The following is a 22,729-nucleotide window of genomic DNA, read 5'->3' on the forward strand; positions in this document are numbered from 1 at the left end:
TGACAATATTCTGGACAGGCTGCAAAAAACAAATCTGCAGAAATTCTGCACCACTTACTCATGGTGCACTGGGACACAAAGTGAACCCTCACATCCTAATTCCCTGGGCAGAGCCTGGATCCAACACCCCCAGACAGTGTTTTTTGCTGCTGAGGTGAACCCCAACCTCAGATTCCAACATCCCCCATCCTGCAGGGCTGAAACCTGGGGGTGCAGAGGTCTGGCCTCAAGACCTATGGCAAGAAAATCAAAACCTATTCAACTCCACCTTCTAAAAACACCACAAATCCTTCAGGAGAGGACAGTGTGTGGGAATGGAGGCTGTTTTGGCAAGTGGTGGCCTGTGATAAAGCCAAAGTCCTGTTACTTGTTCAACTGGTTTGTTGCTCGTGGCATCATCCTCTCCAGAACTGCTCATTGCCAGCCACAAACAATTGTTAAATGTATTACATGTGATGCTGTTGTGTGCATTTTAAATCTGGCACTTGCTTTTGTTTCTTGCTCAAAAGCATCATTATCTTAATCAAGCTGTCCAAGATCTGATATAGTATCTCCCCTATTTTTACTTTATTACAGTCTTTTTTTCTATTTTGGGGTGCTTTCTGGATGCCTGGCTATGAAACTCCCTCCCTTTTGGTCTTCAAAAGTCTTCCTGAAAAATACCTCTCTGTATCTGGTACCTAGTTACTACAATAATAATCACCTTAGAAACATCATAAATATACAATTAAATAGGATTCTGTTCCAAAGCCCATTAAGGCAGTAACATTTTTCCAACAAGCTGTGGGATCAGGCCCCAAAATACTTGAAATACATTTTTTTTCCCATCTCCAGACTGCTAATACAGAACATATTTCCTTTTTTGCATTTCTCCCCTCCCTAACAGCCCAACCCTGATTTCCTTGAGACGCCCATCGCTGTGCTAAGTCCTTCCCTCTATCCCACCCCTACCGCAATCTGCTAGAATTTATTAATTCCCTCCTTCACTTCCCTTTCCTCAGCAGGAATGATGTGCTGGCTTGGTTGTTGGGGTTAAGAAAAGGTTTTTGAAACTCTTTATCTACTTTCTGTTACCTGTCTGCGCAGGGGGATTCGCTTGGTCAGCTTGTGCACAGCGGGCTGGCTGCTGAAATCCGGCTTCTTGGGGGTGTTCTTCATGCGGCACAGGATCACTGTCAGCACCATGCAGGCTATCAGGAACACCCCTATGCAGTAAATTGCTATTTCCAGGTAGTCTGGAGAGGCTGGGTATTCCTTTTCTTTCTCAGGAGCTGGATGGGAAGGTTTCAGGAGGGAACAATCAGGCCACAGGGTTAGCAAAAAGGCAGCGTTCGGGACAGCACTTGGAGCAAGTAATGGTAAAATATAAAATATAATCGATTCTTGTGTGATATTCAGAGCACTGGATGTTTGAGCCATCTTGTAATCTGAGGGTAATTCTTTTTTCCAGATTACTGCTTTGATTTTTCAGTTTGCACTGAGTGTGAGCTTGTGCATCCATGTATGCATACACAAACATACACACGTGTCTGCCTAGGTAGGTAAGTACATATACATTGAAATATTGCATGATTAAGGATAATTTTAGAGGGAAGAAAAAACTGTCCAAACTAGGCTCAGGTTCATTTTGTTACTCGAGTCAAAATGAAAGAGCACTGCAATTCGTGTGAACCACACAAAAGCACATCCAAAGATTAATCAGCTAGCCTGAATGAAAAATGTCTACATCTGAAAATTAATGTTTGGGTTTGAGCCTGCTTAAGTCTGCCTGTTTCTTCAAAAGTTGCAATAGGATCTCAAAATATTCAAAATTTGCAGTAGGATCTCCCCCTTACAGAGGGAAGGGAGGATGAATCAGTCCCCCATCATCTATAAACTCAGCTTAGGCGTTTCAAAAGGGTTTCAAGGAGCTGGCTGTCCAGCTGCTCAACCAGCTGTGTTTCATGCTGGGTGCCCAACTCCCCTGAGGTCCTTTAAGGAGCCCAGTGCTGGATTAAAAAGCATAATTGAAGTGAAAAGCGAATTGGCAGCAACACGTTAATTAACGAGCCCTCTTCTGCGAGGACTGTGGTCTTTCAAGTAACCTCATCAGTGGTTACTGGCCTATGAGATTAGATTTGGGAGGGAGTGGTTCTCCAGGGCTGTTACTCTGATTGAAACCATTTTGAAGCTATCTTCAAGACAGTTATATGTGCAAACAGTGTCCCTAATCCCTTATCTGGGATTCAACCCCCGGATAAACAGCATTCCACAGCCATCAGCGGTCACTCCGCAAGCAATGCACATTTTCAAGCTGAAATTTTCATGTGCCTTTCCAGGCTTAGAAAAATACTTTGTTCAAGAAAATTGGTTAAAAAAAAATGCTGTTCAAGCACTTGTAAAATGCAAACACTGCCAGCAGAAGCAAGCTCTACACAAGCACTGCTCTGCCTGCTTGGTGACACCTCACAGGCTCGGGGTTCAGTTCAGAGTGAGATGGAATAAAGCTGCCTTGTTCAATATATTTCAATAAAAGGTAAGAAATTATCTGCAGACAGTGGGAACCTTTAACTCCCACACTGTGAGCCTCAGCAATACGCACATGCAGGTTTTGTACTTCTTACTTAGGATTAACAATTAATAAATGTTAAGCACAAGATGACCCAGCAAACCTCAGGTGGTTCATGTTTTTTTCCAAAGGAACTCCTGAGGCAGCTGCCAACAGTTATAAATGAGAAAATTTGACTAATGTCAAAACCAGCTACAGTTACATCTTCTAACAGCTGATAATAATTTTCAGGCAATAAAGCACATTGATGTTTGTTTCTTTTAAGGACAGAAACATCATCAACCCCAGAACAGCAAGACATGCTTTGCAGTAAAAGCAAATGACTACTTGTTTTCTTAGAGCATGCAATGTTTAAAGATGCACGGAGCCGATTCCCAAGATATGGAAGGCACTGCTTCTGTACATGATCCTCTGGCATTGAAATTGGAATTTCCATGAGAGATTTGCACGATAGGTAAAAGTGAATTGAAGTACACTGAACAGCTCAGGCATTTTAATGAGCCAGTACATAACTATGGCCAAATTAGTTCCAAACTTTGTAACGAACTGAATTTCATCCTCTTGACAAAGTTTACAATGATTTACAGGCTGATTTTCAGTTGTCTCATTGAAGTGCTAAGGAAATGCAGCTCCTTAGCATTTTTGACGATGTAAAAACATTTCAATTAAGTGCAATAGCCACACATTCCACCTCCTTTTTCATTGCTGTTGCTGTTTGGTTTTTGGAGTTGCAAACACGTGACAGAACAACTCACTGGCTTGAGACAACTGCGCTTAAAAAGCCAAAATCATTGTAAAAGTCTTTTTTATGAGACAGAAGCCGTGCTAATTCTGCAGCAATCAACAAGGGGAGGGGGGGAAAAAAAGAGGAAAAACCACAGAAAGAGAGCAGTGTATACCTGGCAGAACTGTCAACCATGCAGTGTGAAAGGATATCCCAATAGAATTACCCGCCAAGCATGTATACTCCCCAGCATCCTCAAAAGTTACATTCCGTATATAGAGAACCTCAATTTCTTTGTCCGTGGTGTTAACACCGGCAGCCTAAAAAAAAACAAGAGGGAAGCAGGAGAAAAAGCTAGACACTGAGAGAATTTTTGTGGATAGGGAGATGGAGCCACAGGGCTTTGCATTGGTAGAGGCAGAGGTGGAGAGATGCAAAGCTCCTTCCCCATCCACAATCCCTCATCCAAAAGGCGTTTACCAACAGGTCCCAGCTCACCTCAGAAAGTAATCAACACCCTTCACCAGACCTAAACTCACCACCTAAACATGCATGCAATCAAAAGACATGGAAAAATTCACCCACAAATCTTTTTTTTTTTTTCTTCTTCTTTTATGACAAGAGAAAGTTGAAAGGAAAACAAAGAGAAAACAAAGTAGGACAGAATGTGGGATCCTTCACGTGTAGAGACCTGTTTCAGAGGAAAGAATTTACCATAAAAGCATACTCGAAAATTATGAAAAAGGGGTGAATTCTGCTCCAAAAGACAACTTAGTAGCTGTCTTAGATTGTATGATCCTTGCATCACCCACTGCACAGCACTTTTGAGTAGTAACTACTACTGTACATTGTGAAGAGTTGCCAAATCTTGTTTAAATCTCAAATCTGGAAATATTTGATGATTTGCTTAGAAGCACAGTGAAAAGCATCGCAACTCTTGCTCAAAAATCAGAGATCTTGTTCAGTTGTGGCTCTCACAGGTAGGACAGAAAATACTTCAAAGGTTTGAGAACCAGGAGATGAAAATAAAACATATTTTTCTACATCTTCAAGACTTTGAGGGGAAAAAACTTTGCACGTTTTGTGGTTTTTACTGGTCATCTTCCAGACTTGTTGTTTGACATTGTGCACCAATCCAAGTATCAGTGATTATCCAAACTCATACAAATGGAGTAAATCTTAGGCCTGGAACTTCCCAGCTGCCCCAAGATGGGTACATCAGGGCATCAGCATCAAGATCTCAGTAATGGAGGTTTAGAGAAATTAATGTTTGCTACTTTTGATCTCTGTTCCATTCAAAAATGTTACTTTGAAATACAAATCAGGGAATAAATACCTTTTTATTGGACAATTTTGAGGTAAATTTAGTTGTAGGCTGCAGTCACATGGTCGCCTTTCTTTATTGTAACTGCTGAGTAAAACCCAGTTAGTAATGGGTGAGTAAGACCTGGAAAACCCCCCCCACTTGCACAGTCACAGTGACTAAATTTACCTGACTTGTGCTCCAGGGGGTTTTTATGTGAACAGGTCATATATATACACACCTATGTGTAAATATAAATACACACTGCTAGGCTGTAATTACATTATTCAAGGAGTATCCTCTGTGTGAACTGCAGAGTATGCAGAATTAGCAACAAAACTGTTCAACACACACACACGCAGACACAAAGACACCAAAGAGAGAATAAAGATCAGCAAACAGAAACCAAAGCAGTGCTTCTGGTACAGAGAATATTGTGGGAATTTTTCCATGGCTGCTGGTGTAACACCAGCTGCACCACCAAAGGAGGATTACACATATACCACCAAGGCCAGAGAGTATCCTACAAGCTGCCTGCAGTCTCCCAAAGCACCATTTTTTCCAGCTTGCTTTAAAAAACATTGTTACCTTGTACACTTGGCAGAACAGAGAGCCAGGCAGACTGGTTGGCCTCCCCTATATAATTGGAGACCTTACAAATATATTCTCCAGCGTCCGCCTCTGTCACATTGTACAGTGTCAGCACTTCAGCATTGGAACTATTTATCCCCGAGTGCTAGAACAGACCAATAACACAGGAGAACAACGTCACTGCTGCCCACAATGGACACCAATCTGTCTATGGTCCCACCACCAACACGGCACCAGAATATTCCACATCAGCCTCTAAACATTGAAGGGTTTGGGGTTTTGTTGGTTTTTTTGTTTGTTTGTTTTTGTTTTTTTCCTTTTAGTTGTTGTTTGGTTTTCTCACATCCACAACATCACACAAGGAGTTAGAAAACAGCAGCGTGGGGGAGAAAGGAATCCACCTGGGCAGGTACTGCATGAGACAAGCAGGTACAGAGGTGGCTGTCCTGCCTGACAAGAGTTTTGGCAATGCCACCCAGCTTGGAAAGCTTCGGTTTCCCTGGTCAGGCTTGCTCCAAACTGGCAGGAATGACAGTACCAATACACTGCTCCAAACCAGACACCTCTGCAGGCTCAGCATCCAGACAGCCCAGTCCTCCAGCAAGCTTTTGGAAGCAGCTGCCACGTTTCTTTGAAATCAAGAGGCTGAAGAAACATTAAAGAAATGGAGAAGATTGTCCCAGGTATGTTTTAGACGCTTTCTACTCATGCAAACATGTCAATGATATTTTTTAGAAGGATTTTCATTTTTGTTCTGAACAAGTCATGCCTGGAACATTCATATATAAAGGACTTTTCATGGAAGTAAAAAGGAGAAAAACAGTGTCTATAAGCTGCACAGTTAGCATTCAGACAAGCAAATGTTTATCTAACTCATCATTTCACTTTAACATAAACATCTCCACTTTCAAAAGAAGCTCAGAACTCAAAATCCTTGGATTTACACCACGCTCTAAAGAAGGCATCACCGCTGCCGGCATCTGCGAAGCCTCACCTTTAAAACCTGGAGATAAGGCAGCCCATCTGGCCCGTATTTACTGCCGTTCCTCTCCACGTGCTTTATCCACTGGATGTGGGGCTGGGCATCGCTGTAGACCTTGCAGACAAACTCCACGTCCCCCCCGACCACGGCGGAGGCGTTGGCGGGGAGCCCCGCCTGCAGGATGGGCCGGTGCGGGGAGCGCTCTGCGCCAGCAGGGAACGAACGAACGGCGGGGAGAGAGGGGGAGAGAGAGAGAAATAAAGATGCATAAATAAGCAGGGCTGCCAAGAAAACTGTAAGTGAACCCCAGCCAAAAAGCCCTGTAAGCCTGTTGGCTGACTCCTCCGAAATAACACCGCAGCCAAAGCGTGTAACAAAACCTGCAGTTCAAAGGAGATGGCTTGAGTGCTACACTTGTAATTTAAAGAATAGCCATTTTGGGGGGAGAAGGGGAAAACCCTGCTTAAACACTTTGCTCATTTTCCATGGTTTAACTCAGACCTAATTAGGTAAAATATCTCCTTTTGGGTTTTTTTAAGCTACCGTAATTAAGTTACCTCTGAGCTCTATAATATCTTGAATTGACTAGACCTCCACACATTAAGAAGAAATATTGTTGATTATTTTTGATTAATTTATTATTTTTATTTAAAAGAAAAATTGATACACATTAAGAATAAATATTATTAATTTTGAATTATTATTGATTTAAAACATGTTAAAATAAACCAAAAGCAATTTCTCAAATTAGTAGCAGAAGCCTCAGCATGCAGGATGTACAAATGAGGCAGCTCAGCTTCTTAAAATGCTCTAATCAGTGCCACCACCACCACTACTCTCTGCTTCACCCAGACACAGCAGCAGAAACACTGCTTCATTCTTATTCTCACCAAGACACAGGCAAACACAGAGCTCTCTGGAAAACTGAAGTGTGTTTAATGTGAGCCAATTCAGTTTCTAATCTATGCCCAGGCATAAGTACTTCTCACACATTTTCAGTCAGCCTCTCATGGGGAGCAGCTGAGGGAATTGGGGTTCTTTAGCCTGGAGAAAAGGAGATTCAGGAGGGACCTTCTCACTCCCTGACAGGAGGTTTTAGCCAGGTGGGAGTCAGGCTCTTCTCACAGGTGAGAAGTGACAGGATGAGAGGACATGGCCTCAGGTTGTGCCAGGGGAGGTTTGGATTGGATACCAGGGAAAATTTCCTGACCAAAAGGATTGCCCAGCTTTGGAACAGGCTGCCCAGGGAGGGCATCTAAAAGTCATGTGTGCAGATGTGACACCTGGGGACGTGGTTTAGTGGCAGCCTTGGCAGTGCTGGGTTGATGGTTGGACTCAATTATTTCAGAGGGCTTTTGTAACCTAAACAATGCTATGAATCAGAACTGAAATGCTCACTGGCCATCCCCGGCCTCAGCTCCCCGTTCTCCCCTGCTCCAGGAATTCTTTCAAAGATAAGTAAAAAATAGCAGACCTAAATATTTATTTTTAGAGGCTATATACTGTAAAAGCTCTGACACTACAAGCCAAATCAGCTGAATTTCAAACCAAGCGTTCCTTCTTAAACATACTTGTCTCCAATAAATTGTTTCACAAGCAAACATTGTGAGTATAATAGCAAATAATGATGCCATTGAACAATGGGATCTTTTATACAGTCCAATATATTTGGCATGCAGCAAACATCTACTGGGAATTTATTCACTGAGGCTGTGCTGGCAGCACACTACAAAGCAGCAGTCTTATTTTACTTGTGGCAAAAGTGCATTTGCATTGCAGTTACTAAATTATTCCATGGCTATGTGTGTCATTTTCAAAGATCTAGGAACAGTTTCATATTTTTTAATTTGTAAATTGCAGTAGAACATATAAATTATTATTTTACAGTTCTGGAGAGAACTTTTAGTTTCTCACCTTATACTAAATAAGCTCTAATTCCATCTCCCTCATTCCTTCATTTGGGTACAAAACCAGCAAGCAAAAATCTCCCTTTAATAGAAACCTTACACCATCTTCCAAAACTTATTACAGCTGCCTTCGGTATAAAATGAAACCTTAGAGAATGTTATTTAAAATGTTTTTTAGAAGTCAGTAGGCCTCATGTTTCATTTCTCCACATCAGGGTTTGATTTCCTTTGTGACCTTATTCTCTGCCCTTTAACAAACCAGAGAATGAGGCCTGAAACATCTTGGAAAAGTTCCTACTATGCCAGCATCCACACACGAGATGTGTTTAGTTTATCCTGATAGCCATCAATGATTTAATCTTTTATTGATGACTGTCAAGGATTTCCTCTACCAAAAAAGAGGAGGCAAAGCAAAGGAGTAAAAGCAGAGTTCCCACAATCTTGGCCCCCAATTTCGTTTAAAAAAATTAAAAGTGTGTGCATGTGGATGACTACATACGTACAGCCTCTTCTGAAATTTCTTCTCTAAAGGCAAATGTGTTAAAAATAAACTTTTGTTGCCCTGCCACACATGGATCAGTGTTCACCAGCTCCTTCACTTCAGCACAGGGGAGTAGTCCTGTGCCCACACAGGCAAACAGCACAGGAGAACAAAACCATCACCATTTAGGTTGCAAATCCAGCAGGCTTCATGGCAAACCTGGGGTCCAAAGAGCCCACAAAATACACTCAGAATTGGGGAAAATAGCTACACAGCAACTTCCACTAATTACCAAAGACCAAGCTTAATTTTGTACAGCACCTTTTCCTGGAAATACTCATTTCAGGACGTTATCCAAAAACATCCTGAAGTTATCCTACTTCTCTGCAAACCCACACACATCTAAGGACTCTGTTAAGCACAGGTACTGTCAAAGCCATGTTCATAAATCTCACATCACTATTCAGCATTTAAAATACAAGCTGTACATTTGTAAGCAAATATCATCACTCAAACAGCTAGCTGCACTAATATTAGATGGAAACAGTGTGTTCCTTTTTACTGAACACCAGCAAAGGAGTCAAAGTTGCCTTTATAAAAATCTTTAAGGCTGCTGAAAGTGATATTATCATTCCCTAATAACTGTAATCAGGATCATCACTAAAACATTGTGATCAGATACATCTCTAGTTATTTAAACAATTTTTTCATACAAAACAAGCTGGCAACAAATCTCATAGCTCTGGTGGCTGATTTTACTATTCCTCTTGTTCATTAATATTGAAGAAACACCTTGAGAAATAAATATATGCTGCCTGAACACTGACATTTCAGTGTTACAATCTCATTGATGACACAATTTGTTATAAAATCAAGTCAAAAACATATGCTATAACACAGAAAATCACCCCCAACCTGCTTTGTGCTGGATCCCACCATAAGAGACAGTATACCAGCTTGCATCTAGATACAAAACCAACATCATCCCCATCTGAGGAAGTAGTTATCTACAAAACACAGAGTCAAAATGATGGTTCACATGAGATATATCAGATTCAAGGCCACAAGCACCTACATTTTACACCACCATAAAAGTGCCCAGGGCTTGAGCATTTCTGCTCACTTATCTGTAGACAAACAGAGTTGCTATCTGAAGGGATGGCTGACAAAGAGACCTTGCCCAAAAGGCTTAGAGGAAGCTGTCATTTAGCCTGTTAATGTTAAAAGTTCAAAATACCACCCTCCAAGAGATAAAACTACAAAGAATCCAGGAAAGCTGGAAAATACAGGTTCAAAAAAAAAGCAAACCTGGTACAATGGAAGGAGCTCCCCAGGAAGTTCCAAGCACTGCAGGACCCCTAGAGATGGTGGGAGCCTGTCCTTCTGCTGGAAATGACTATTGGAGCCTACACACTTCACAAGGAATCCTGAGAACTGGCTCTTTATGGAATTTAAGCCCCTGAACAGAGGATTCCCACAAAAGGGACTCATCTCTTCCCCATCTTGGCTTTATTTCCTTTTTTTTTTTTTTTTTTTTTTTTTTTTTTTTTGCTGGCCGGAGGAACGGAGAGAGGAGAGAAAGAAGAAAGTGATGCAACCGTAGGAGGTGAAGAAAGATGCTGGGGTGTGGAGGTGGGTGACAGGGGCCAAACCCCAGCCCTCAGAGCCAAGGGAGACCTGCAGACACCAGCCCATCCCTGCAGCCCTGGAGCAGGATGGAGCAGCCATGGGAAGGGAGGCTGCTGGCCAAGCAGGCAGCAGAGGGGAGATGCAGGGCAGGAATTGCTGCTGCCAGAGGCCAGTGGAGAGGGATTGTGGCTGAGAGAGTGGCACTGCTGCCACCAGAGAGCCTTGGCAGGGACAGCAGACAATAACCCCGGAAGGGGGGAGCTCCAGGACCTTGGCCAGGCCAAGTCTCCTTAGCAACCTGGCTGTGCCCGGGGCTGAGAAGAGCTCTGGGAATTGTCTCTCCAAGCCTCCTTGTCACCCCAGCACAGATAGTTCAGGACCTTTCAGGGGAGCTAAAAGCCAGAACCAAAGCCCATTGAAGTCAGGGGGAAAACTCACAGGGAATTCAATGGGCTTTGCATAAGGCATCCGATTCATTGAAAAAAAAGAAAACGAAAACTACTCTTATTTTCTGCTTTTGAATGTGCTTGTTTCCTCTCCTTGCAAATGTGGGATTCAAGTGTGGGCTAGAAAAATAAAAGCTTAATAGCAAATGCAAGACCAAGCATGAGTTCTGGGGACAATGGAGAGATCCTCAATTAAGGGGGGAAATGAGAGACAAAAAAATTACCTAATTTTTAGCTAGACACATTTATCAGAGCCTTCAATCACAGTTTTGAAATGTTACTGACTTCTAAGAACTCATCTTGATGGCTGCCACTGAGCAACTACAGAGGGATCCCTCAAATGATGCCTCTGAGCACCAGTTCTGGATCAATAGCCCCTGGTAGAGGTTCTGTGCATTCAGTCAGCACTAAATGAGCAATGAAGTAGTTCCAGCTGTCACTGAAAACACAGATCTGCCATACCCTCTTATTCCCTTGCCCTGGTCAGCACAGCACCCTCAGCTCTAGTTGCTTATTTTGCCTGACTCCAAGCCTGGGAAACATTCAGCAGCAGCCTGGACCCTGTTTGGATAAAACACTATTCACTCCCAGCCACCTTCCTTCAGATGCTGCAACATCTGTTGCTTTGGAAGATGCTAATTATGCTGTAAATTATGGGTCTCAAAAGCATCCTCCAGCATTTTAGGCCAGACTGTAATCACAGCCTCTTGCATTGGCTTTGGCTTCACACTGTAAACTTCCAATATTGAGTTGCAAGGCTTAAAAAAATTAACCACAGCCCTTTCATTGCAGGTTTGTATTGAAACATTCCTACCCCTGTGTTTCACCAACAAGCAGCACTTTCCCACCATTTCCACTGAAGTGCCACCCATCTCTGGGACACTCAGAGCCCTTTCCAGCAGTGTCACCCACCTCTGGGACACCCAGAGCCCTCTCCAGCAGTGTCACCCATCTCTGGGACACCCAGAGCCCTCTCCTGGTGCCCTCATCCAACATTACCCATGGGATTACCAAATCTGCTCCATCAGGAAGGGCATTTCCATGGTAACTTTCCAGGTAACTTAACCACTGAAGGCAGGAAGGTGAAACCTCTCAGGTGTAGCTCCAGCTTCCCACAGTGCACCCCATAACACCTCAGAGCTGAAACATGATTTGCTCTCAGAAGTGGCCCTAGTGATCATTCCAGTCTCAGTCTGAGGGAACAACTCCCTCCATTGTGCAAGCCACTCTGTCTCTGTGCTCCTTTTTTGACATCCCTGGAGAGACTGCACATGTAGGTGCTGTTATTGCTGGCTCTGGTGCTGGTTTTGGTGATGTGGGTACCTGCTACAGGATTGGAGCATTTACTAAAGCCAAGGGGCCAGCCACAGGACATCAGTGCCTGATCAGCATCTATTTGGGCTAAATATCAATCACTAAAAGAAAGATTATAAGATCATTAAACCCTTGCTGTTCAGTGATCGGTGACTTTCAGGTTTCTATCCTGTGCTAGCTGAATGCAAAGGAACCAGTCTGAAAGGAGAAAAACAAGGATTGCCATATTTCATGAAAGATCCCACCTACACTAACTGCAAATCCATTCACAAGCACTCAGGCTGGATTAATCGTTGTTCTGTGAATCAGAGAGCCTTTCTGAGGTGAGTTCCAGGGGCAACTCCAGAATGAGGAATTGCAACTTGGGTTTCTCCATAAATCCAGCATTATCCGAGTTCACACACTGGACCCTGTTTGGAACCAGACTTGCACTCCACACCCCAAGGTGGAGAGGTGTAGGAGGGGTCCAACCAAAGAGATGCCAGCCCCCACAGGAATTTCCTCCTTCAAGGTCGCTCACTGCACATGGGCCAAGCCAAACCTCTGCCTCCTCTCCCCAGCACAAATCCATTGCTTAGGGGAACCTGTGCTCTCAGAAATCCTGGAAGCAGAACACTCCCGACTCCACTGTTTGGTCTGTGGCGTGGAGGAGAAAGGCTGAGTGCTGGCTGCTCTTTCAGAAGATCAGAAAGAACCAAGCAGGTGCAGGCAGAACACCTCTGCTAATTGATGTCACACATCCATGGGCCAGGAGCTGAGCAGCTCCACCAGCTGCACATCATTTTGGGTTTCTCTCTGAACAAGATGAGGCACTGTGTGTTATTTACAGCCAGTTCAGAAGTGCTGCTCAGCTGTCATGTTCCATTCAAACAGACACACAGACAAACCCCTCCAATCATCACTTCCTGGGTAATTTACACACACCAAGGTAGAGCCCACAGCAAGTTAGGGATGATGCTCTCTTCCTAAACTTTGCAAAATCACAAGATGCTTGAAGGCTGGAAGGATTAACATCACTGTCATAAAACAGTAAGAGATAAAGACCATCCCTGGCAAGAACACTTGATAAAGAACAGGAGCCTCTCAGGCAGACTGGCAGAACAGCTTATGGATCAGACCAGCACTACTGATGATATCACACCTTACAAATTTTGGCATCTTTTAACCAGTAGGTATTAGCCAACACATGGCTCATGCTACTCCATGCTCCAGTACATCAGGAGTCTCCAGGAGTCTCCATGTGCAGCACTTCCTACTGGCCCAACACTACTTGAAGAAATCATTTTGGTGGCCAAAGCTCAAAGGTGCATCGCTGCATCTGGAGGTCCAGGGAACCTGGCACAGGGACCTGGGGCCAACCTCCATCACCATTATCTTTGTCCTTTAATTTAGAAGCCCTTTACACAAATTTGAGGCACTTCTTGCTGCTTTGTGTCTCACTCTGGGCCCCACCTCCCCAGCTCTGCTCTGGTTTTTGGGCAGTACCAGCAGTCAGCACAGAGCGAGACAGCAGGGAACCAGACTCCACATATCCCTGCTGTCACTGAATACTTCCACAAGAACTTAAACATTTGAACGTTATTAAAATATTCTAATGCTAAAGATTAAAGTTCTGTCACATATTTCAAAGCAGAACCTATAGCAAAGCCTCTGCCACTCCATCCACCCCTCCTTGAGACACTCAAGCCCTTCTACTCACCGAGGCCAGCTAAGTAAAAGGCAGTGCCTTTTAAAAATCTTTACAGAAGTTAAGCAGATGTGTTCAAACTCTTTGTCCTTGGCTTCACCACCTTCACCTCTAATTTTAAGTAATGGCACTGTTTCCCAAGCAGGTGAAGCTCCCACTGATGTTATCCCATCTGTCTTCCTTGGATAGCTCTACAGCAGAGCTTCAGCTCTGTGTCCTATCTGCATTTCAGCTAAAAAATCCATCTGCACACCTTTACACCTCTTCCTCACGGGGCAGCAAGGTGGGGAAGAGACAGCAAGCAAGACTGACCTATTTGGCTTGATACAAAGACCACTGATGTCAATGAAAACAGTACCAAAAAAAAAAAAAAAATCAAAATCAGAACTAGTTAAAAGCTGTTCTTTCAAATCACACATATATCTGAGGGTTAAAAGAGACAGGGACATCCAGCAAGCCTGAGGCTATGGCAGGAAACATGAATGCTCTTGTTTTAAAACATGAAATTATCAACAGGATTTTAAGACCAGTTTGTCCTTAAAAGCAAAGCCCTATTGTCAGGCTGACAGCATGGGCTCCATCAGCCCCAAGGAGCAGAAAAAGTCATAGCAGCAAGAGTTGCACAAAACTAATCTTGGAGCTCCCTTGCAGTGTCCCTCACACAGTGCATGCATAAGCAAATGCTTCATACATGTCTGAACAAAGGGTGGAGAGGCCTTATTTTAGTGTGAAAAAATTATGGCAAACAGAACAATGAGAGGCTACAATTTTCATTGATATTCTTTTCAGGGTACCCTAAAAGAAAAAGGCTACAAGAGAATATGAAAAACAGCTTGTGACTTCTCACAGACAAGTGGTAAAATTTTATTGTTCTGGCTGTTCCCAGAGACTGCATTAATTTTTACACCCAGAGATATCATCCTTTGTACTGTGCACAGCTCCCAGCACTCAGCTGCTGTATAATAACCAGAGACAATGCTGGGTCCAGCATCACTGGAATGGGCTCTCCAGTAGGCTCTGCCAAAGGTTTACTGCATGCCTGGCAAACTGCATCCCTCCCACAGGGATGATGTCCTCTCCCAGCTGCAGTGGCTTTAGCTCACCAGTGCACCCAGGGATGCCATAAAGCACACAGGGGGAGTTATTATTTCTGCTGGTATTGTGACCCAACCACAGATTTCTCATCTGCCAAATTTCCTTGCCTGAAAACAGCTCTGCCTTTAAAGTAAAATGGAAAAGATTATGTAAAGCTTTAAAAGCACTCCTTACATTTCTGCACTTCTCCCCCCTTTTCTTACACAGCACACTTGCTCTATTGAGCAATGCAGGTGTGAAATTATTGGAAGAACTGTGGAATTCACCCTTCCCCAGCTCCCTGCCAGACACAGCCAACCAGCAGCTGACTGACCATACCAACTGTGCATGTCTCAGGGCAGAAAAGAAGCTCCAGCACCCAGAATTTCAGAGCTGGACAGTCCTGGCTCAGCCTCATGACACGTCTGCGTCAGCCCCCACTGAGCCCTTTGTGCTTCCCTTCCCTGCTGGTGAAGTTTGGAGACATCCCTCCATCAGCACCACATTCCCTTCTGCAACAGTCCACTGTTCTGAAAGCTGTGCCAGGTGCTGAAAACTGCTCATGGGAAGACCCTGATTCTACATACTCGTCATTTTATTTCCAGTAATTTGGGTAAATTCAAGTAAATTTCACAAGATGCCAAAGCGTTCACAGGCTGGCCACGCTTGGACACAAACTTGGTGCTCCAGAGCTGCAAAGCTGATTTATTAACTTTCCACAGCTCTTGTCCTGTAGGTAATTTTCTTCCTAGCACTGGTACAGTGCCCTGTCTGGATTAAAGATGAAGATAATATTGAGAACATTCTGATGGTTTGGTGGCTGCTGAGCAGCTCTCACTCTCAGTCAAGGACCTGTCGGCTCCTCGTGCTGCCCTGCCAGCGGGGATAACGGGGGGCACAAGGAGCTGGGAGGGACACAGCCAGGAGGGCTGACCCCAGCAGACCAAAGAGATATTCCAGATCAAATACTCAGTGTATAAATTGTGGGGAAAGCTGGCCAGGAGCCACTCAGGGACTGGCTGAGCACCAGTCAGTCAGTGGTGAGCAACAGTTTTTCATTTGCATCACCTGATTTTCTCGAGTTTTATTTCTCTTTTCCTTATTTTCTTTTTCATTATTACCATTATATTTAAATTATTAAACTGCTCTTATCTCAACCTATGAGTCCTCAGTTCTGCCGTTCTAATTGTCTCCCCCATCCCATGGTGAGGAATAAGGAAGAGTTGCATGGGGCTTGTTGGGGATAATCCATAACATTCCTGCACCCCCATTTTCCTGCCTTTCAGATTAAATGGACAGCTTCCTAGGAAGCACAGACAGGAGCACCACCAACAGCCTCTGGCTGAGCAGCAGAGCTGCTTTCTGAGAAAATGCCACTGAAGAGCAGTTGGGGCACTAAAACCCATTTGCTGGAATATTCACTCGAATACAGACATAGGTATGCTCATAAATACCTGGGTGCACAAATATCAAAGGAAAGCAACTGCTGCAATGAAATTATGTTGCTTGGTAATGCACATAATCCAACTGAATAGCAGAAACAGTGCTGCAGGTATAAACACTAAGGAATGCATGGAGATTCACTTATAAATGCAGAATACACAAAACAACTGATGCTTTGATCACCTTATTTGTGGTGGTGATTAAAAACCCCCTAAAAGTATACGTAATTTTAGACTTTTATGAGCATCTTATAAAAATGTTAAATTACTTTATTCCAACTAATACCCTGTCATGTTGGGTTCTTCCCTTTGCTAAAGTTCTGACAGTATCAGTGTTTTACTTTCATGAAAAGTCAACAATTTCAACATATTCATGCTACCTTTCGAAGAGCAATCTGAAAAAAATGAACTCAGTATCTTAAATTTACAGAGCAGTTCAATATTCAAACGTGTTTACCAAACTCTGATTTTTAATGTGCCATTTATGTTTAAACGGAACACCAGCTGTGGAAGCTGCACCACAGGAACGGTAGCAATCCAAAGATGACATAATGGCTTGAAACCCTCAAAAGCTGTAAATCACAGCCACCTCTGGATGTCAGGTCACACAGTGGTCTGCACAGCAGAGAGAGGAGAGGAGACCAACATGAAGGTTCTAAGTGAAGCCTTTTTCTTTATTAGACACAGAATTTTACATTTTACTGATTTGTCCGTGCTTTTCTACTGCCAGATTCCTTGCCCTCTCACCTTTCTCACCTTGGTGACAGACCTTAATTTTGTTTTTCTCCTGGATTGTAAACCTTGTGTTTGTCTTCAATATGTCATCATCCAACCTGTATCACAGTTCATTTACAACTTTTTTATATTTATAATAATTTTCATAGCTTGGGGTTTTTTCTGTATTTTTAAGACATAGCTTTACCTATTTACTGCCAATTACACTTCCATTTTTTCACTAATAAAGCTGTGAGAAAAGCCTGCATCAGGTCAGAAAGTCTCTCTTATTAGTCACAGATATGGCTTCTGACACATGCCAATTGCACATTAACAAGGCAACGGTCCTGTGTTTGCATCTTCAGACAACTCCTGCAAATTCCTACTTGCACTTCCACAAGTAGGATACAACACAAATTAGAAGGCATGATTAAAAATTATAATAACAGAGCTGAAACAATATCCTGTTCATCACTCATCAAAAGAAAGAGAAATAACTGCCTTGGGGCTGTAATAAGACAGAAAGTGGGACAGGGAGACCAGTCCTCCCCAGCAGACTCTGCAGGAAGCATTCCAAACATGACAAATTCACTGTTCACCCAGCAGATGAAGTAATGACACCAGTATTTGTCCATAAAATGTAATTTAGCCAGACTACTCCAATGAAATCAGAAGCTTTAATGCTATAAAGCTACAGGGTTGGAATATTTTTACCTTATTAAGGAAGTGGAGGGGGGAGCCCATAAGCTTTCATTTTGCCTGAGCTGAACCATCACAGTGTGGGCTTTGTTTTCAGGAGCAAACCACACAGCCCCCAGCGCTAAACAATTTGCGTAATTCCTCCTGAGATGCACACGCCTTGCCAAAAACCTGGTGCCAGGTGTAAAGTCCACACTCTGGGCTTATCAGCACATTAAATAAAAGCATCTTCCCTCTCAGCCTAACCAGATACCTGAGGGCAGGCATCAGCCTGGATTCCTACGTGCTTTCTGTCCCTGCCTCGTCTTGCCCCGCGCCGCGAGCGCCGGGGTGAAGACATCAAGCCAAAGCTTGTCCTTGTAAAGAGCCAGTCAACAACTACAAGAACATCTGCCAGAAATGCAAGTTTAGGCTTGGTTGTAATACCTGCCCTTAACTCCTGCCAGACATTAATGATGCAACACCCAAGGCATGTTATTGAGTTGGTGTCAGTTCCTTTTTTCGTATGTAACCCGAGTCCTAAAAACAATTCTTTGGAAATTAAGGGGAGAACTGTACTTGAGTCAAACTAATACTGAACTTTATTTCAACAAGCCTCAGCAAAAGGCAAACAACAATCCATATGTTTTTATGAATTTGGGAATGACAAAATGGAAACATGTCTTTAAAAAAAAAAAAATATGTGCTCATGCCATGTTCACAGCTAGAGACTGGGAAAGCACATGAAAGCCCAAAAATAAAACTTGACTAGAAGCAAAAACAGAAGTTTTTCCTTCTGTCTAAACGAAGGGAAACATAAACAGTGAAGTACCAATAGCAAAATGTTGATTCCATTTTAGTAAGATTTTTAACAGCGTGCCATAAAAAACCAAGAACAAAATCTATCGTATAGCAAGTAGGATATCTTATAATAGCCTAAAATATATCCTATAAAACAACCAAGAGTTCAGAATAAAAGTGTTTTTCTGCACAGCCATCAGTAAAATCACTCATACATGAGATTTCTGAGGCACAAGCTTTAAACAGGGAGTCATTTAAAATGCTTTCTGGGTGAGAAGTTACTCTTACACTGGTTTTATATGGAAATATGAATTACTGTTAAGGGACAGCTGTGTGGTGCTCTGCCACCCCTGGAGCTCCCTCCTCAGCAAAGAGAGCCAAAGGCATGGCTATTAGGCAAATTAGGAACTGTTTAAAGTATGAACCTGGCTGAAAAAGGGCTTCTTTTGAAAAAAAAAAAAATTGCAAAAATATATTCATTTTTACAGCAAACAGCAGGGTCATCATATATTCTTTGTAGAGGTGTTGTGCTATAGCAGCTGCTTATAAATCCCAGTAAATGAGATAACGTGGCAAACTTCACCTGAAACCAAACCATCTTTTGTCTCCCTGGATGACAACATTAAATAGGGCAGAAATGGCTACCTGAAGCAGGACTGCTCAAAGAGTAACCTTTTTTTCTTTTGCCGTTAAAACCCAAATTCAATTAGCTCCTCCATGCTCAAACAGAACTGCTGCTGCTGAAATTGTACTCCAGCAATAATTGCCATCCAAGAGTGATCTAATTATATACAAGTCTCAGTGGCTGCATTCCCACGTTGCTTCCTACAACCAGGATTCACTACAATACAACTCATGAGTGAAAACCACATCGTTTTCATTCCTTCTCCCTCAAGACTGCACGACTTTATATATGTGTACTGAGAATGGAGTTAGTCTATTAGTAAGCTTGCCATAAAAACCCAAGTTTCTACCTACTGTTAAATACAAAGGAGGAGAAAAGGCACTTGAGCTGCATGTAAAAAACAGCTAATGGGCTAAGCTATACAAGGGAAAGAACGTTCTTTTAATTAAGGTACTGGATTAGGATTCAAAGACCAGCTTTGCTTCTTGGCTCTGTCACCAGCTTCCTGTGTGACCCAGGGCAAGAAATTTCATCACTCCACAGCTCGGGTTTTCATCTCTAAAATGGACAGTGACATTTCCCGCTCCTGGCCTTGCTGTATTCCTGTTGTATGCAATTCCTGTGTGCTGGCATGTTGCCCTGGACAATAAGTATCCAATATTAATTGAAGCCTCTGTGTACTACTCTAATAAAAAGCTAAAATCGACTCGTCTCCCTTTCACAGCATCCCAGCGGAGTTTTGTATCACCACCATTTTCCACTACTGCAAACACATCTGAGTCCCTGAGCAAAGCCCCGCTTCAATCCCCACTTGGAAATGGAGAAGGAAGGAAAAGGCCATTGGGGTATCCCAAACATTCAAAGAATAACTTTGTCCAGCACAGAACATCCTGGCCAACTTGAATGGGCCATTCCCTGCTAACACAGTCACTGTGCACAAGAATCCTGTGCAATAGAGAGGCTGCCAACGACTTGCTGCTTTTTTTTTTTCCCTTCTGTATTTTCTACTTCCACTGTTAAAAAAAAAAAAAAAAAAAGTGCACGGGTTTTGCCAGGTCTGTAAATTTGAACAAGACCATCTGAGCTGACTCTTAAGAGTTCTTGCAAGTAATTACAAGGTAAAAATGAGAATACTTCACACCTACATTCTGACTGAAAACTTCTCAGCCCTGCTGGCTCCAGGCTTTTAATTGTCAAAAGAGTTCAAGGTTTGGAAAGTTATTGGCATATTCCTAACTAGCATTGTGTCACTATTTGGCACGATTTTTGCTGGGATACCTCCCAACTCTGTGACATAATCAGAGGGTTCTCTACATTACACCATATAGTCAGATGCTCATGTTAGTGTAATATGTTACCATGTTTAATACCATTTGCTATTACTTACACTTAATCAGCTCTGGAACCAGTTAAACCATATAGGAAAAGTAATTTCAGAGGCTTTCAACTGACAGTTTTCTACACAGAACTTGACCTAAAATTACGACCTGAAGTTCGTAAGATGCGGTCTACGTCGGCAATTGCCTCTAAACAAACATTCATAACTCTCTACAGCTCTGTGGGAACTGAAAATTCATATGAAAACAGAGAAAGGGAACTGAAAATTCATATGAAAACAGAAAAAAGGGCATAAAATTAACTCTGTAGAACTGTCTCAACTAGAAAACCTGTCAAGAGTTTCCCCTTCTGGCCAATCTTAATTTACTGCTTCAGCAATTTTATACTCCACAATTACTGCAAGCCTCCAGCCACACAGGAATGGCTGAGAACTCCAACATCAACCCCCCCTTTAGGTTAAAATCCCAATCTCTTGAGAGATTCACACTAAACTCAACCCAAGGTGCACATTCCCATGCACAGGTTTTCAAACAGACTCACAATTATACCCTTGAACCCATCAAATGAAATTTTTAAAAAAGAGTGGTGAAATTACTAAGTGTGCAGGACTCCAAAATGCAGGTTGTGTCTTGCAAAAGTAATTTTTGGACTTTTGTTTTCATTTCTTACAGGACAAAAGCAGGGTCCTCCGAGTGCCATCAGCTGGGTACCCAGCACCCCCACTCTCATCACCTTTCAAAACCTCATTATTTACCTTCCTGCCTCTCTATAGGAAAGGACTAGACATTTAAATAAATGACATAATCCTTACTACCATTCCATTCATTCATGCAGGTCACTATAATTTACTGCCAGGAAAAATAAACTTCTGCAAAATATTCCTCAATGCAAGACATTCAAAAAGCTCAAAGCAGGAGAGGAGGTGAGAGGGCTTCTAACAAATATTTGCTCAAGTGACTGCATCATCCACGAACACATTTGCTAGGAAAAAAAAAAAAATGGGTGAAGAAATTTATGGTCAACATGAAACACACCAGGCTGGGACAGGAAAACGAAGAGGGGGTAGAGAAGGGGAATTTTTAACCAGTTTCATTTCAGCAAGGAAAGGTTTGTAGAGCCTGGCAAGCCCCTGCAGGCAGCCTGAGCCCTGGGTGAGGTGGCCAGCAGAGGACCACACCATGCAGAACACAGCTCACTACAACAACTGACACCCATCCCTGGCAGCCGTTGTGGCTGCACCCTCCATAAATTTTGTTTAAACAAGTGTTCAAACAAAAATGGCTTTGCCAGCTCACCTCAACCATACCCAGAGCTCACTCTGAGACAAAATATTGCCAAGGCCATGAAAATCCTCACTGCTTTCAGTGTTGACTGCCCAAACTTGAGTACAGGTGAGCTGGGTGGTTCACAGGCTCTGAAGACTTAAAAGGACGAGGGCTGGTGGCAGGGCTCTGGTCTGATGGCATTCTCATCCCAAAGTGATCTTTCTCCTCTGCTCCACAAAGGCTAGCTCTCCTTGGCATTTTCTCAGGGAATGTTTTCCTTTTGCGCCACCCAAGAAGCTGGCACTTTGTTTTCTCTTGGATTTGGGTGTTTCCGCAGATTTAGGTGGTCTCAGACGAAACAAGACACTACTTATAAAGACCATCCAAAACAATGCACAAGGGATATATTTTTACTCATGTAAAACCAATCAAGAACTAGGGAAATTACCATTCTGTCACCTTTTAAGTCCTATAAGTCCTTACAGTAAGATATTCCACAAAGAATCTATGGAGTTGGGCTGTCTGTCACCAGCCAAAAATAGCATACAATAATCAAATTAATTTTTGCTTTCAATAGTGATTGATCAAAAGTTCTATTCACAGAGATGGTAATGCTCAGATCACCTCACAAAGCTGGAGAGAACAAAGCCCATTCAAGACACACTTCAGAAACCATGGCTCTGACCCCTAAAGGTCCTATAAGAAAAGCCACACTGGTTATTTTGGACATCAATGCCTTCAGAGTCAATAAAATTGCTCACACCCATCTAGGCTAATCAGAAAGACTAGAGGTGAACAGAAATTATTCCTGAGATTTCAAGCTCTAATTTAGCTAACCACTTAAATAAATATCTGTAAGCCTTATTAAAGTCAACAGGATTTAGGTATTAATAAGGTAATATTATTAAGCCTGTGTTTAATAGTCCTGCATAATCACAGCTTTGCTACTACTTAAAAATTCACACAGCTGTTTAGAATTTGTCCTCAGGTAAAACATTTCTTCCGAATTTTTATCATCTGTGTTTTGGGGACTGCTCAGAGCCCACCCAAGAGGCTCCACTCAGAACTCTCTGAGACTGTTGTGAATGCAAACTGCCCTTCCTGAAGCTCCAGATCTGCTCTAGCTGCAAAGTCAATATCTAGCTTTCCATTTGAAAAAAAAATAATTTCAGCTCTAATA

At 42.7% G+C, this 22,729-nt stretch overlaps 1 protein-coding gene across 5 annotated transcripts in view; it reads right to left on the reverse strand.

The window, feature by feature from the left end:
- Positions 1 to 22,729, reverse strand: part of FGFR2 (fibroblast growth factor receptor 2) — an 81,591-nt gene that overhangs the window by 24,495 nt on the left and 34,367 nt on the right. For 3 of the 5 annotated variants that reach the window (XM_041415770.1, XM_041415766.1, XM_041415767.1), the window contains 3 exons: positions 6,161 to 6,351; positions 3,448 to 3,592; positions 1,069 to 1,271 (listed from right to left, as the gene is read on the reverse strand). In XM_041415770.1, coding sequence (XP_041271704.1) covers positions 1,069 to 1,271; positions 3,448 to 3,592; positions 6,161 to 6,351 — 539 coding nt within the window. The remainder of the gene's footprint in view (positions 1 to 1,068; positions 1,272 to 3,447; positions 3,593 to 6,160; positions 6,352 to 22,729) is intronic. The other 2 variants (XM_041415769.1, XM_041415765.1) reach the window with 1 other exon arrangement.

Source organism: Onychostruthus taczanowskii, unplaced genomic scaffold (assembly GCF_017590055.1).
Source record: "Onychostruthus taczanowskii isolate IOZ18803 unplaced genomic scaffold, ASM1759005v1 scaffold5, whole genome shotgun sequence".
Lineage (NCBI taxonomy): Eukaryota > Metazoa > Chordata > Aves > Passeriformes > Passeridae > Onychostruthus > Onychostruthus taczanowskii.